The sequence below is a fragment of the Armigeres subalbatus genome, chromosome 1 (genome assembly GCF_024139115.2).
Source record: "Armigeres subalbatus isolate Guangzhou_Male chromosome 1, GZ_Asu_2, whole genome shotgun sequence".
NCBI classification, from domain to species: domain Eukaryota; kingdom Metazoa; phylum Arthropoda; class Insecta; order Diptera; family Culicidae; genus Armigeres; species Armigeres subalbatus.
The window spans coordinates 193,626,216-193,641,894 of record NC_085139.1 but is presented as its reverse complement, the minus strand read 5'-3'; the positions used below and the strand labels follow the sequence as shown (position 1 = coordinate 193,641,894).

Here is a 15,679-nt window from a genome sequence, read left to right as displayed (position 1 = left end):
CATGTAACTGTCAATGGACAAAACTCAGATCGACACTATATTCCTTTTGGCGTTCCGCAAGGTGCTGTCTTAAGCCCCACGCTCTACAACATCTTCACCGCGGACCTGGTGATGCTTGACGGAGTTAAATATTTCCTTTTAGCCGATGATACCGGTTTTATTGTGTCAAATTCCGACCCAAACATCGTGCTCTCTAAGCTTGAAAATTATCAAAGAAGGTGGAAGATGAAGACTAACGCGGGGAAAACACAGGCCATCTTTTTTACTCGGAAGCGAAGCTCTAGCAAACTACCTCAAAATGAAATCTCCGTATGGGGAAGCCGCATCCCATGGTCAAATGACGTTGGAAACCTTGGACTAAATCTCGATAGGAAATTGACTTTTGCCACTCACATAAAGAACACCCTATAGTAAAGTGCAGCAAGCTCACCAAAATGCTCTACACACTCATCAAACGACGTTCACATCTGAGCACTGAATCGAAGCTACTACTCTACAAGACCGGGTTCAAGCCATCATTAACTTACGGATTCTCTGCCTGGTACAATTGCGCTGCTGTTTACCGAAAGAAACTTCAAGTGAAACAAAATCAACTATTGAAGATGATGCTTCAGATGATTCCACTCAACTGAAGATGTCCACTTTATTGCAAATATGGAACAACTCAACGATTGGTTTCAACGTGTTCTCCCAAAATTTTGGCTGGGATGCGCCACATCAGCAAACCCTTTGCTAGAGCACTTAAGCTTATAACCTGTGATATTAGTATAACATAATCTTATCCTTCCTCTAACTATCCATAACACTATTTTGCTATTTCGAAGGTTTTTTTTTTAATTATTTTCCTTCTCAATCCAAATGATCATAAACGTTTGTAACTTCATCTTCTGAAAAATATTAGCTGTTGAAAGGTCTTCCATACCTCAGCTTAGGTTAATTAAACTATAAACTGTACTGCTAATATATGAAATAAATAAAACTTGAACTTGAACAAAACGTCCGTGTAAAGCTTATTAGCCTATTACTTCATTTACTTCTCATGTAGCAGTATTGTATATTGTAAATACATCTCTGATTAGCTTAAGCTAAGCGTGCGTGACAGCAGTGTGCGCTGTGCGCTACACTGCTGTCATTTTCATTAAATCAATAAAACAGACCAGAAGGTCTTTCTAATCGATCACTCGAACACGACACAAGTCTTTTTTATTATCTCCCGCGAAAACCCCATTAGTCTCGGTACGTTTCGGTAGTTTAACCGGATATATCAGTGGCGACGAGGAAAAATTTTGTATTCGGTGCGGCAGATGCTATACGGATAGTGAAACATTTCCGAATTTTGCTCCAATCACCGTCGGAAACACCATCGCTATTAACGACGGGCGGACTGTTTCGCCGCTCGCTTAACAGATATAGTGAAAAAAGGTGTAATCGAAGTGCTAATTAATGGGCGTCGTTTCAGTAGTGACAAAAGCACATTTGCTAACTGAACCACCATTTGGGTTTTTGGCGTGGTTTTTCCCGCAACAATAGAACCAAATTCTTAAAACTTAATACGGTTTCTTTCTTTAGAAAGTGGTGTAAAGTTCAGCAATTATATTCTAAACTATTAAGAGTGTTTCTTTTTATTTAAAACAGAAGTTCATCGTTCTGCACGGCGGAAGAATTGTGCCGCGAAAATCGGTTTTAATCAGGGTCCACTTCTCGATTGATCGATTTATCGGGCACACTACGGACAGCAGGAGAAATTGAACAGCAGCCAAACCTTTGTTGCTGCGGCTTTTGTTTCACCCCGTCCGGGAGGTTTGATGTTTGTTCGTGGCAACAGGTAAAAGTAGCGGATCAAAAGGGTGAGTGAAAACTTTTTGGTTTATGCCAAAATTATAGTAATTAGAATTAATTGAGAAAAGTGATTCCGTGAAATATTGATGATCGATTTTCTTTTATGACTTGTTTTGATTAATTGGTGATTTTACTTTTCGCTATTGCCAAAGAATAGGCGCGTAATCAAAGGTAATTAAAACGTAATAAATTTGCGCAAGAGAAGTGGCGTATTGAATGTAACAACTTGGTAAATATTCTTTTTGGTGATTTTATTTTTCGCTTATTCTAAGAAAAGCTGTGTAATTAATTAAAACTAAATTGGTGATTTAGCGCGTTTATTTTTATCAATTCGAAGCGCAGTGAACAATGATGCTTTTTGGCTTTATTTACTAGAACAAAAGAAAAAGAACACAATAGGAAAACAATATATTATTTATCCTGGTAATTTGTCAGTGAACATATTGAATGTATTGAAGCATTTCACTTATTGCAATTTTGTGTTGTATTACGACCTTGCGTGAACTTGTATTGTTTTTTAGTTTTTTGCTAAAATATTGACAAATATGTCTTACATGGTAGCTCCCAATATTGAGCCTTACCGTAAGGGTCAATCATTTACTTCTTGGATTAAACGTTTATCATGCCATTTCCGAGTGAATAAAGTTGAAGAAAATGAGAAAAAATACCATATGTTACTTTTGGGAGGTGATTTTTTGCTCAATATGGCAGATAAACTCTTTCCTACAGAAGAATTGTTGGAAGAAGTTTCCTATGAAGTATTAGTTCAAAACCTTAAGGAGAGACTCGACAATAATGATTCAGTCTTAATCCACAGATATAATTTCAGTAGAATGGCGCAACAACCTGGCGAATCAGCTGGTGATTACATATTTTCGCTAAACATTCTTGCGGAAAATTGTGAGTTCGGTAATCAAAAGGATTACCTTATATTGGATCGCATTCTTGTTGGTCTACAAGATGGCTCACTTAAACATCGCCTTTTGACTGAAAATAACTTAACATTAGAACAGGCTGAAAGGATTATCGCTTCTTGGGAAATGGCGACTTATCATACAAAAATGTTGGCTAACAATAATGTTGACTCTGTGGCTTCAATAAATACCAAGCATCCATTTTGTTATCTGGATAATAAGGATTATAAACATAACTCGCAACTTGACTTCCAACAGTTTAGGTACCGTGATGAGTCTGCTAGTACATCTCATCGCCGAAGGAAAATTGATGGAAACCAACGGATGGTAGACCAGCGTATCTGTGATTACTGCGGACAGCGAGGACACGTGCGAAGAAAGTGCTTCAACATTAAGCGAGAGAAGAGCGATGAAGTCAAACATGTCGACATCCGAAAAACTGGTGTGATTCCGGATAGCTTGTCCCACCAACTGGATAGTTTGAGGACAATGGATTGTGGCTCGGATAACAATAAGGAAAATGACCTTGAATTGGAGTGTATGCGTATTTCTTCCATTGATTATTCCAGTAATTCATGTTTATTGGATGTATCTGTTGAACGTAATGTCATTCGAATGCAGATTGATAGTGGTTCTCCGGTAACAGTAATGGGAACAAATTTGTTCAACTCAAAACTCAACCATCCCTTATGTAGAATGTCTAATCAACTGACTGTGATAAATGATTCCACACAAAACAAATCTGGTGAAATTGAGGTTGCAGTTGAATTGGATGGGGGACAAAAGAATTCAAATTCATTATTGCCTTTTTGTGATGACCAGTTTATTCCTTTGCTGGATAAAACATGGCTGGATGATTTTTCTCCAACTGGAGAAATGTTTTGGCAATTCAATGCCATTTAACAACTATTACAAAATTTTGGAAAAACAAAATGAAGCACTAATTGCAGTTGATCAAATTAAAATTGTTGATGTATTTGTCAATTATTTGAGTAAAGCTGTGTGTAATGCTGATAGTGAAGGAGATGATTTTACAATTACTAAAAAGGATTGTGACATTCCCTACAGTTGGAGGGAGAACATTTTTAAATTGTCGGTGTTTGATTCCAAAATTCAGTATACTCTTTCGTTGGTGATGAATTTTGCGAACCTTTTTCATGAATGGCTTCTAATATGTCAGCTCCCACAGCATATAATGAATATTGGAATAGTGAAATAGAGAATTTTCCTGATAAATCTTTGGTCAATGCCAGGGTAAACAAAAATAATATTATGCAAGAAATGATTTATTCTGATTGGCTTGGGAGAACTTATGAAGATAGAATTTTGGCGAATCGACAAATTTTAAGACTTTTTGACGCGTGTTCTTTGTTCCATGACAAAGTGAATATTCCGCAGACAATTCAAGAATTTTTCAAACCTTTACATGGCATCCAAGTTGGTGTCTTTGAAATAAAACGATCAGTAAAACACTCGGTGCACTTTGTTGGAATAAACACAAATTTTATTGTTGCTTGTGACGTCTATGCAAGTGTGGCAATAAATCCAAAACAACACATTATTATTAAAATTTTAAAACGTAAACCTGCTACAAAACTTTTGGCAGTGAATAAATTCTCCAAAAGGGTGGAGGTAAAGTGGTTGATGGTAAACTGGTTAGTGATTTTTGCAAAGTTTACTAAACTTATTGCTAGTTTTGGAATGCCAGGCGTTATGTTGCTTGACAATGGTCTTCTATGCAAAAGATACAAGTTGAGCTTTCAAGACCTAACAAATTTATGGTTGTTTCCTTACAACTTGACATTGGAGGACAGTTTTCCTTCAGAAAAATCATATTATTATAAGTGTATGTTAGTCTGTTTGATTAACTTTAAGATGCATAACTTGCAGCATGTACGCAAAAAGCAGAGCAAAGCATTGTTCTGTAAACATGTCTCTAATAACTCATTACAGATCATGATTGAAAGCGAAGCGACAACCACCGTCCATCTCACTCAACTACGACTCGCTAATGATGGACGCGGCATGCCAAGGCGATCGATGCGTGTGGTCGAGACTGGTCGGCCGCTACTGACTGACGACGACACATCCGTGGCTGGTCGGCCGTTACTGACTACCGCAGAATCCACGAGGGCATCCGTACATGACGACACTTTCTGGCAGTTACCAGATCTGAGCGCGAGACAGACCCCAACGCTATCGGAAGTGATTCAGTTATTAAATAGAAATATGAGTAGGAAAAGAAAATTTCCATCAGAACTGGTAGCGCTTTCTGGCCTACCTTGGCGGTCTAAGAGACCTAGAGTAGAAGTAAGTTCGAATATGTTTCATAATGAATATTTGTTCATTCTGAATTATTGTTCTTTCCGAAGGGGGAAGAGCTATTGTATATTGTAAATACATCTCTGATTAGCTTAAGCTAAGCGTGCGTGACAGCAGTGTGCGCTGTGCGCTACACTGCTGTCAATTTAATTAAATCAATAAAACAGACCAGAAGGTCTTTCGAATCGATCACTCGAACACGACACAAGTCTTTTTATTATCTCCCGCGAAAACCCCATTAGTCTCGGTACGTTTCGGTGGTTTTACCGGATATATTAGCAGAAACAGCGTCTGTTTTTGGAGTTTCGACCATTTCCGCTAACTTGGCCAATCTTCCGTATCCCTAAAGGTCAGAATAGGCCGAATATGGGATGGCATACGTTGCAGAAATAGCATTTTGAGAATATCGTCGTTGATTTTGAGGCCGGATATGTATAGGACGTATGTCACCGCGATCAATCGCGAGCGAATCGAGCGATGAGTCTATCCTTGAAATATTTGTATTTGTCCTGTTGGGGCGGATTTGCAACCGAACCGACAATATAACATATCACCGAATGGTCCACTTTTGCGACGATATGGTAAAATTTTGTTTCATCTTCGTTGACCAATCCAAACTGCCGAACTACATTTCTGGATCCGTTTTCCAGAATTCCTGAAGTTTCACGGAAATAGCGGCAGTACGAGGAGTATTATTTTCGTTGTCTGACATGGTTAAACGGTGAAGGTTAGATAACCGGATTGCACCGAATGAAACGGAAATTGTGCCGGTTCACGAATGAGGTTAAGTTACAGTACCTGACCAAAAGAAACCGAAGTAGAAGTGTTAGGAAAATACGCGCTCGAACGCTTCTCGCGTCGGGGTCACTAACTGTGGTGAACGGAAACGGATACAACATAAATTAAACCGGATTGCACGAATTATAATAATTATTTTTCTCGATTCATAAAATGGCGTCTTTTCTTAACGCTAAGTGATCACACAATCTCAACAGCAAAACTCTCCACAACCACTCGAAGAGTGTGCGACAGAAATAACTGTTTTAAAGCAATGTTCATACAAACTTCAAATGTGCACTGCACAATCAAATTAAAAACAGATTCGTTCAAAATCTGGGAGGACTACAAAAGTGGCAAATGTGATCGTTTAAACAAAGGAGAGTGGATAGATCAAAATTTTAATCACTCTATTGCACAGGTCACTTCGGCCTTAATCAACCTTAATCATCCTTATTGGAATCAAAGTTAAAAATGCTTTAAACCATATGATAAGACTGATCTACGCCAGCTGTTCAGTAAGAGTTAAAACGTGTTAGACTGCAGTGAAGAATAAAACTCGTTTAAAAAAATTGCTTCGTGTTTTAGTTTGAACTGCACCAAAAACGGCCTAGCTAATTGTTGCTGTTGATCCGGCATCAGTACGTTTTGTTCAAGCAGTGACTTGAAATAGTAACAATAACGTTTAACATTGGTAATGTCGTAAAAAAGGGTGGAGAATAAATTATAATACATACTTTTGATTGGCGATCAATATCCGTTCGATGAGTGCATCCATACAGTTCGGGAAAGCAGGACAGTGTTCTCGGATTGGACAGTGCACAAACCCAAGATGTTGAAACAGCATCAGCTTCCTGTCTTGTTCCAAGCGATCGAGCAATTTGTACCGCAAATCTTCCTGCAACACATCGGTAATTTCCTTGACGTCATTCTGCGTGATTGTTCCCGACGGTTCAATATTCTTGAAATGGTAAAACAAGTCCGCATGCTCCATCAGCAGCTCCTGGAAGTTACGCTTGGCCGTTTCGATCAGTTCACGCTGATGGTTATCGTAGATTTGCTGACAGTCGTGCTCGGACAGTGCTTCGAAACATTCACGACCCATGAAGAGCACTCGAACCTCGGACAATTGCTTGCCTGGTGTGACGTATCCCGTTTCCTCAAGTAGCTTCTTGAACTGCTTCTTCCATCTGTGTGGTACAAAGTAGTGTGAAATGAGAGAAACGCATCAGTATCGCCAGAAATGGTAATAATGATATCATACTGAGAAACTCAAAATCACCTTTTTGGCATCCTTTAGAGATGGTTGTTAGTTTAGTTATTTTAGATATTTAGTTATCACAACACAATGCAAGCCAAGACAGGGAATAAATACAAGAGAAAGAGTTTAGTTAGATCTCTCGGAACGAAAAAAAATACACACGATTAAAATATAAAAGTCTACTGCTAAAAGTTATGTCTACTAAACAAGCTCGTCATGAACTTTTCGTTTTAAGGATGAAGATCATTCGTTTCAAGCCAATTGCACACCAAGCGAGCTATTTCATTCATCATAGATGGGTACATGAGAAGATTGTTGCTGGTGAAATGTGAATGTCATTGAATTCAGTCAATGAATTCCGCGATGTAATGACGAAGGCTATCAGACTTGAATATTCGGATGTTCAAATGCTCACCAACAAAATTAACAACGATCTTCACACGATCCATACTAACAAAAAAATCAAACTTATCATACGCTGTCCATCTCACATCATACCTAAAACAAAAGTTTACTTACTCTAATCGTTTTTGTTCCTGCTGCAGGGCATTCATATGATTCTTGAACACAGTTTCCGCATCCGGAGTGTCCAGGATATCGAAAGGTATTCGATTTTCGTCCTCCATGTCGCTCATATCGCTCAGTTCCGCCCAACTCCCTCCCCTCTCTATGGCATCGAAAAAGTACTGCTCATATTCGACATGGTTACGGAAATAATTCCGTATCGACTGCCAATCGTTGAACGTGTCCAATTCAAGGTTGATACTGTTCATGTCCGGCAGAATTTCCTGCAGCACACAAGCAAATGAATCCATGTAGCTCTGCAGCTTCTTACCCTGATAATCGTCACGAAGCTTCTTGATGTGACGCCGAAATATCCTCTGCCCTGCCTCTTGGCCGAACAGTTCCAAAAAGTCGAGCCATTCTCTGTGATTGGCTAACTTTTTGGAAGAACTCGTCCATATCGAACGATGATCTGTGATTTGGGTTCGGATAAGACGTGTAACATATTCTGAGCTGGCATTTAGTAAATCTGTTCGTTGCTTGGCCGCCTCTGAATAAGACATGATCTTCGATCGCTGCTTGGCTTTATCGATCATTTGTGCTAGGACTATGAATGCAAGATCGACATTTATGCTCTCGTGTGCCGACGTTTCTACCATCACAATTTGCCCTTTGTATTCCTTCCGGGCGCAGATTTTTTCTGCTTCTCGGATGTACAGCTCATTAGAGTCATCATTCTTAGTCGTTACCAGCACGACTGGTTTTTTGTTTTTTAGAATGTTATTGATGATCTGCGTAATGAACTCCACCTGCTTTTCTACGGTCCTATTCGGGACGATACTGACATCGAAAACGCATACGAATCCATCGACCAGGAACCGCCCTTCTGGTAGCACAATCTCCTCGTATTCATGCTCGATACCCAGCTGATTCTTGCAGATGTATTTGAGCTTCTCCTGCGAGCTGAGCCGGATTGTCGAACAACGTTTGGTATACGGTTCCATTTTGCCCACTTTGAATGGCTGGAATGTGGCATCGTCTACGAACTCGGTCTGCTCAACTACGCTAAAGTTATAATCGACACCTTCTTCTGACGTTTTGCGCGCTTCGCCCCAATAAAGGAAGTGGTCATTGTTAACGACACGGCCGCTAAAGTCCGACTGTAGGCAAAATATAAGAAAAAGGAAGTTAGGATTAGATTAGCGGAACAGATCGAGGCTTGATGAAATACAAATATTTACAAGATATTCATAATTTAACTCACCTGACTCAGCACCGAAATGTGATCAATTGCATAGTCGTCTGTTTTCGGCCGCACAAATCGGTTGCACAGGCAGGACTTGCCCGCTCCCAGTTGACCTTTGTCCTTCTCGACACCGGATAGCCCAACCACCGAGACATTGATCTGTTTCATTATCTACGTCACAACGGCAGATAAAAGTTGCTGCTGCAGCTACTGTACTATTCTCGCCGGTTCGATGACCGGCTGGGGTACAGACAGCTCACCAGAGATAATGAATGCAGAGTGGAGTATGATGCTGACCAGGTGCTTTGCTTTCGTTTCCAAGAAGTAGCCAATTGTTTTAAAAAATGTTCACGATGGTTTGTTTTTTTTCGACTCGTTGAAAGTGCTATATTTTCCTATGAATTTTCCGTAAAGCTGAGTATGATGAAATAATCCTGCGTATAAGAAAGGAAAAGAAAAATAGTTCACTGGTAAAATAGTGTCAACTGTTAAATATTACATTTAGAAAAATCCTAATATAGTGTTCAGAACACGAGTTATTTCAATTGATATGATGCTGGGTCATTAGGCCGAATGACCATTAGGCCGAATGAGAAGCGGGGAGTGAGAAGTGAGGAAGAAGTAGAACGGAAGAAGAAAGAAGGCAGAAGGAAGAATCAAGTATGATGAAGAAAAAAGGCAGAAGGATAAATAAAGTATGAAGAAGAAAGAAGAAATGAGTGAGTCGGAAGTGAGAAGTGAGGAATAAGTAGTGCGAAGTGAGGAAGAAGTAGAACGGAAGAAGAAAGAAGAAATAGGGTAGAAGAAAGATGGGAAAAGGAATAAGAAAGAAGAAGGAAGGAGACAAAATAAGGAAGAAGGAAGAAAGAAGAAGGAAGGGGGAAGAAGGAAGAAAGAAGGAGGAAAGAAGAAGGATGAAGGAAGATGGAAGGAAGAAAAAGGAAGAAAGAAGAAAGAAAAAGGTAGAATGAAGATGGAAGAAGGAATAAGGGAGAAGGGAGAAGGGAGCAGGAAGCAGTATGAAGGGAGAAGGAAGAAGGAAAGATAAAGAAGGAAGGACGAAGAAGGAAGAAAAAGCGAAGAAGGAAAAATGAAGAAAGAAGTAGGAAGAAAGAAAGAAGAATTGAGAAGCAAGAATACAGAAAGAAGCAAGAAGAAGAAAGAAGGATAAAGGAAGAAGAACGAAGGAATAAATAAGAAAAGAGAAAAAAGGAAGAAGAAGAAAAAAGAAGGAAAGGAAAAGAAAGAAGGTAGAGGAAAAAGGAAGGAAGAATAAAAATGAAAGAAGAAAGAAGAGAGAAGGAAGAAGATATAAATAAGAAGAAAGAAGAAGGAAGAAGCAAGAAGGGAGAAGGAGAAAGGGGTAAAGTGAAGGAAGAGCTTCTAATTTTTCACTTTTTACTTCTTTCTACTCATTCGGCCAAATGATCATTAGGCCTAACGACCTTCGGCCAAATGGCCTGACACCGAAACATTCATGCTTACGATATGTTGGACACCATGAGAAGCATTATCCAAATAAAGCTGCCATATAATTTTAGTACTTGACCAAGGAGAAACCACTGTTAGAAGATTTGAGGATAATAGACATCTAATGAACACTTCAAACAACTACTTTATGTTGTTTATGACCAACGCAAATTTTTTTTTGTTCTCACATTTATTCAGATACTACTTTACAGATACGTATTTTGACCTCAACAGTAAGACCGTCTTCAGTGCTTCTCGACGCGGTTAGTCAATTGATAAATCTATAAACATTGTTAAAGCGGCATTAATGCCAATAATGATTTATCTTCTAGTGTCTGGTCTGGTCTACAAGTACACGCAGAAAGTATATGTGGTTATATTAAATATGCATAACTAGTATACTGCCGCGATTCGCATAAGAGTCCCATGTCGATTTTTGACGATTTTGATTTCCTTCCAGAAATAAGCTTAAAATGGCGTCATCTTTCAGAAAAACTTATAAAATAATAGACTTTGTTCTAGAAATTTGAAAATCAAAACCCACTTGTGTTGTCCCATCTTGCTATTTATTCGCATAACAGTCACATTCCAGACTTTGAAACACTTCTCCACAAAAATAAACATAATTATGGTCTATTTAATAGTTCCATAGCAATGTATACAGATAAAGAATATAATGCCAAATTTCCAAAAAGATTGCAGGTTATATCAATTTATTTGATTTGTTTTTGTGGTGGAAGAAAACTGACATGGGATGCTTATGGGAATAGGGGCAGTATAACTAAAACTTTGTAAGATGAAGCTTTAGCTTAGCTTAGCTTAGACTGAAAAGTGGCCATAGGATGCAGTCACTATAGTCATACCACCTCATCGACTGCATATATAACTAAAACTTTGTAAGATGAAGTTAAAAAATGCAACGTCCGGCCTAGTCACTTCATATAAAATAATATTTAGCCCAAATCAGTTCTCACTTTATGTAAATTATTCCTCTATTTTTTTCCTTGAGGTAAAATGGGAAAGAACAATAAATAAAACTGAAAAATTGCACTAGAAAAGAAAAAAACGCGAAACAAATGGGACCAAAATGCCTCCGGGGAGGATGCTGAGCAGAGCATGACCGAGCGCGAAGCCAGGAGCTATATAAAATAATACGAGAAACATATTTTTCAGTACCAGTGGAGTAAAAGCATGAATCAGTACTCGTTGTCATCGTTGTCGGCATCTCCCCACCAGCGAAAAGATTAATTTTATTGCTTATTTTTGTGATACATTTAATCACCGTCTTGATTCGGTCCGTGCAGTGAGTTCAAAGTTGTTCGTTCTTTTTGCTTTTATTAGCATAGTCAGTCACAGATTTCATCGATATCGAAATACGCAATATTTCTTTTTAGAAAAAAGCAGATCATTGGCGAAACTTGATTGGTTCTTCGAGTCAGCCCAGAAACCAATAACGAGGGTGATTTTCGACAGATACTGCTGTTGGTCTCCTTTACATACATTTGAAATATTAATAGCGATGTGCAGTAATTGAATTTCTATATTGCTCATGAAATTATGAAAATGGTTCAATCACCTCATTGGTGCATGTTCATCAAAGCGAATGGTAAATTATGCATAATATGTTGTGTTGGGACCTATTACATATTCATAAAATATAATCCATCTTTTATTAGCTTGACCGTCGGCAGATGTCAATGACTTGTCTGTTGTGATGCACAATTGAGAGCAACAATACTATTTATCAATATAGTAAACATAAAAACCACTACCCGAGTAAAGTTGGTTAACAAAATGAGAGCACATTGATATTAAGCTCAGCTGTTGAGAATATATTGAAAGCAAAATTGAATGTTAATTATTATTTAATAAAAATTAATATCGAAACATGTTTTCAATATGCATTCTTCAGTTATCATAATGATGGCAGTCTTCCAATTTGATTTTAAACCTTTGCTCGGGTATTGACTTCCCACACTATGATAAAGAAAAAAAAGCTATTGACTTGGGCAAGCATAATATGTTCCCGTAATGGAGTGATGGGTTGTTGTCATACCACTATACACAACAACTGATCATCCCATGGCACGAAAGTGTCGAATCGATCCGGTTTCGACAGTTCCGAGTTAGTTAGTGAGTGAGTGCCACTCACGTGTTTTTTAGTTCGTCTATCCTATTTATCGCATTTCCCATCCCTGTGGGTTTGTGTTATCTTGGTTTTTGCCGTTTTTCGTACATGTTATGTGGAAAATCAACAGCATGCAACACGAAAGAACTGATGTGTGGTTTCGGTGGGAATTAAACAGATAATAATCGTATATCTCCGTTTCCTATTCGTGTTGGAGCACCTTCAATGTTTGTTTTGTTTTTAAATTTGTAACAGCTTTGTCTTTGAAAACTTTGTTTTCCCATCGGATGGATGATTCGGTATCGTCATAGATCAATCAATCAACAATCCTTTTTTCAACGCAAACAAATAGATGGATTCGCTTTGTTTTCCCTGTGCAATAATGTTGTTCTGATACTTTCACTTATGATGGATTTCAATCTCCCGCACCTTTCCAAATTTTCTATTAATGTTCCTTTTTATTCAAATCAATGTTTAGAAGAAGCTGAAAGTATGCAAAACAATGTACAAAAAAGGCTATACATTTCTACCAGCGAGATAATATGAAGAAGAAATGGAAATACGAGGTACGAGAGTATTCGTCACCATCATTTAAAAGTTAGAAAACGTATCCACATACAGACCATTTTCCAAAAGGGTTATAACGAAGTATTAAGTCCCAATTTACGGCATACTGCCGTCGACTAGCACCAACTGCAAGGGAGTTCGTGGGGCAGTACCAGGCGGGTTTTATGGGCGAACGCTCCACCACGGACCAGGTGTTCGCCATTCACCAAGTACTGCAGAAATGCCGCGAATACAACGTGCCCACACATCATTTATTCATCGACTTCAAAGCCGCATATGATACAATCGATCGGGACCAGCTATAGCAGCTAATGCACGAACACGGTTTTCCGGATAAACTGACACGGTTGATCAAAGCGACGATGGATCGGGTGATGTGCGTAGTTCGAGTTTCGGGGGCATTCTCGAGTCCCTTCGAAACCCGCAGAGGGTTACGGCAAGGTGATGGTCTTTCGTGTCTGCTATTCAACATCGCTTTGGAAGGGGTAATACGAAGAGCAGGGATTAACACGAGGGGTACAATTTTCAAGCAGTCCGTCCAGTTATCTGGTTTCGCCGACGACATTGATTTTATAGCACGTAATTTTAAGAAGCCTACAAGGAGCGAAGCTATGCGGTTCGGACTAGTCATCAACACGTCGAAGATGAAGTACAGGATAGGAAGAGGTTCAAGAGAAAACAATGTGAGCCACCCACCGCGAGTTTGCATCGGTGGTGACGAAATCGAGGTGGTAGAAGAATTTGTGTACTTGGGCTCACTGGTGACTGCCGAAAATGACACCAGCAGAGAAATTCGGAGACGCATAGTGGCTGGAAATCGTACGTACTTTGGACTCCGCAAGACGCTCCGATCGAATAGAGTTCGCCGCCGTACCAAACTGACAATCTACAAAACGCTAATTGGACCGGTAGTCCTCTACGGACACGAGACCTGGACGATGCTCGTGGAGGACCAACGCGCACTTGGAGTTTTCGAAAGGAAAGTGCTGCGTACCATCTATGGTGGGGTGCAGATGGCGGACGGTACGTGGAGGAGGCGAATGAACCACGAATTGCATCAGCTGTTGGGAGAACCATCCATCGTTCACACCGCGAAAATCGGACGACTGCGATGGGCCGGGCACGTAGCCAGAATGTCGGACAGTAACCCGGTGAAAATGGTTCTCGACAACGATCCGACGGGCACAAGAAGGCGAGGTGCGCAGCGGGCAAGGTGGATCGATCAGGTGGAAGATGACTTGCGGACCTTCCGTAGACTGCGTGGTTGGCGACGTGTAGCCATGGACCGAGCCGAATGGAGAAGACTCTTATATACCGCACAGGCCACTTCGGCCTTAGTCTGAATAAATAATAATAATAGACACAGCTTACGACAACGGCCATTATCTGAAATGGCGATTGAGTTACCAGTGGGACTACCGCCGTTCCGCTAAAACATTAGCAGCCCTCCCTTTCCTAAACAATTTTGAGGAGTTCCTACTAGTCTTGTTTGAAATTCTACAGAAGCAACATAAACTGGTGCTACTGCCGAAACCAGGAAACCTCCTGAGGATCCTACAGCGTACAGACCAATCTACTACAGGCTAGGCACAACGGTACAACTTCCAGTCACCAGAACGGCGGAGATCTCTCCGGAGGTGCAAATCTTACTGAGCGTCTGTTCTCCATGTCGGGAGCGGCTCGCAACAGCTTCTGATCCCCATGTTAGGAGCGGCTGATCATCGTCCGAGTGTCAGCGAGGGACCTTAAACTAAACTGTGCACATCATGCTACATCGTGTCAGTATCGAGAAGGCAGCCCCTTCAACGCGATGTAGGTAGCGCAACTATGGTAAGGTAGCCTATCGAAGATTCTACAGTTACCAAGAAAGGCAAAAGTAGAGCCAACGGATTGATTCAACGGCAACAGACCCGGCAACGAATAAAGGACAACGTTTGGAAAGTCGGATCTTGAACCGTGAGAACTTTGAATGAACCCGCACGTGTTAGTCTCCTGGCTCGTGAGCTGCAGAAGGTCGACGTGAGTATGGCAGCAATTCAGGAAATACTGTGGCCGAGAACTAGAGAACGTGAATTCCGGGCGGTGGATCCCATAACGAACACTTCATTTAAGTACCACATCTACTATAGCGGCGGTGACAGAGCATAACGAGGAGTTCGCTTCATGGTGATCGGGAAGCAGATAAAGCGTGTTATCTGGTGGAAGCCGATAAGCGACCGCATTCGCGTGTTGAGAATGAAGGGCAAATTCTTCAACTGAAAGTCTCGCTAATAAAGAAAAAAAAATCTTCAACTATAGCCTTATCAGTATATATGCCCCAACGAACGATAAGCCTGATGACGTGAAGGATGAGTTCTATGAGAGAATTGATAAGGCCTACGGAGAGTACCCAACAAACGATGTAAAGATTGTCATCGGGGATGCAAATGCGCAGATCGGAAGAGAAAGTTTCTTTCGCCCTGTCATTGGTACGGAAAGCCTTCATTCCGCTATCAACGATAATGGTCTGCAACTTGTAACCTTTGCTGCTGCTAGAGGGATGGCAATCAGCAGTACCTACTTCGCAGGTAAGAGCATTCGCAAACACACCTGGCAACATCCGAGTAGAGACACTTGCTCACAGATAGATCACGTGCTGATCGACGGACGAC

At 40.2% G+C, this 15,679-nt stretch overlaps 1 protein-coding gene and 1 long non-coding RNA gene across 3 annotated transcripts in view; one reads left to right on the top strand and one right to left on the bottom strand.

Moving 5' to 3' along the window:
- The window catches only part of LOC134205627 (rho GTPase-activating protein 190), a 112,958-nt gene that overhangs the window by 22,543 nt on the left and 74,736 nt on the right, over window positions 1-15,679 (bottom strand). For both annotated transcript variants that reach the window (XM_062681045.1, XM_062681044.1), the window contains exons 2-4: window positions 8,882-9,297; window positions 7,633-8,777; window positions 6,590-7,042 (exon numbers count right to left, since the gene is read on the bottom strand). In XM_062681045.1, coding sequence (XP_062537029.1) covers window positions 6,590-7,042; window positions 7,633-8,777; window positions 8,882-9,031 — 1,748 coding nt within the window. In that variant the 5' untranslated portion in view covers window positions 9,032-9,297. The remainder of the gene's footprint in view (window positions 1-6,589; window positions 7,043-7,632; window positions 8,778-8,881; window positions 9,298-15,679) is intronic.
- LOC134205628 (uncharacterized) lies at window positions 1,194-5,151 on the top strand. The gene is made up of 2 exons (XR_009978163.1): window positions 1,194-1,847; window positions 4,707-5,151. It is a non-coding gene; the product is annotated as an uncharacterized LOC134205628 (long non-coding RNA).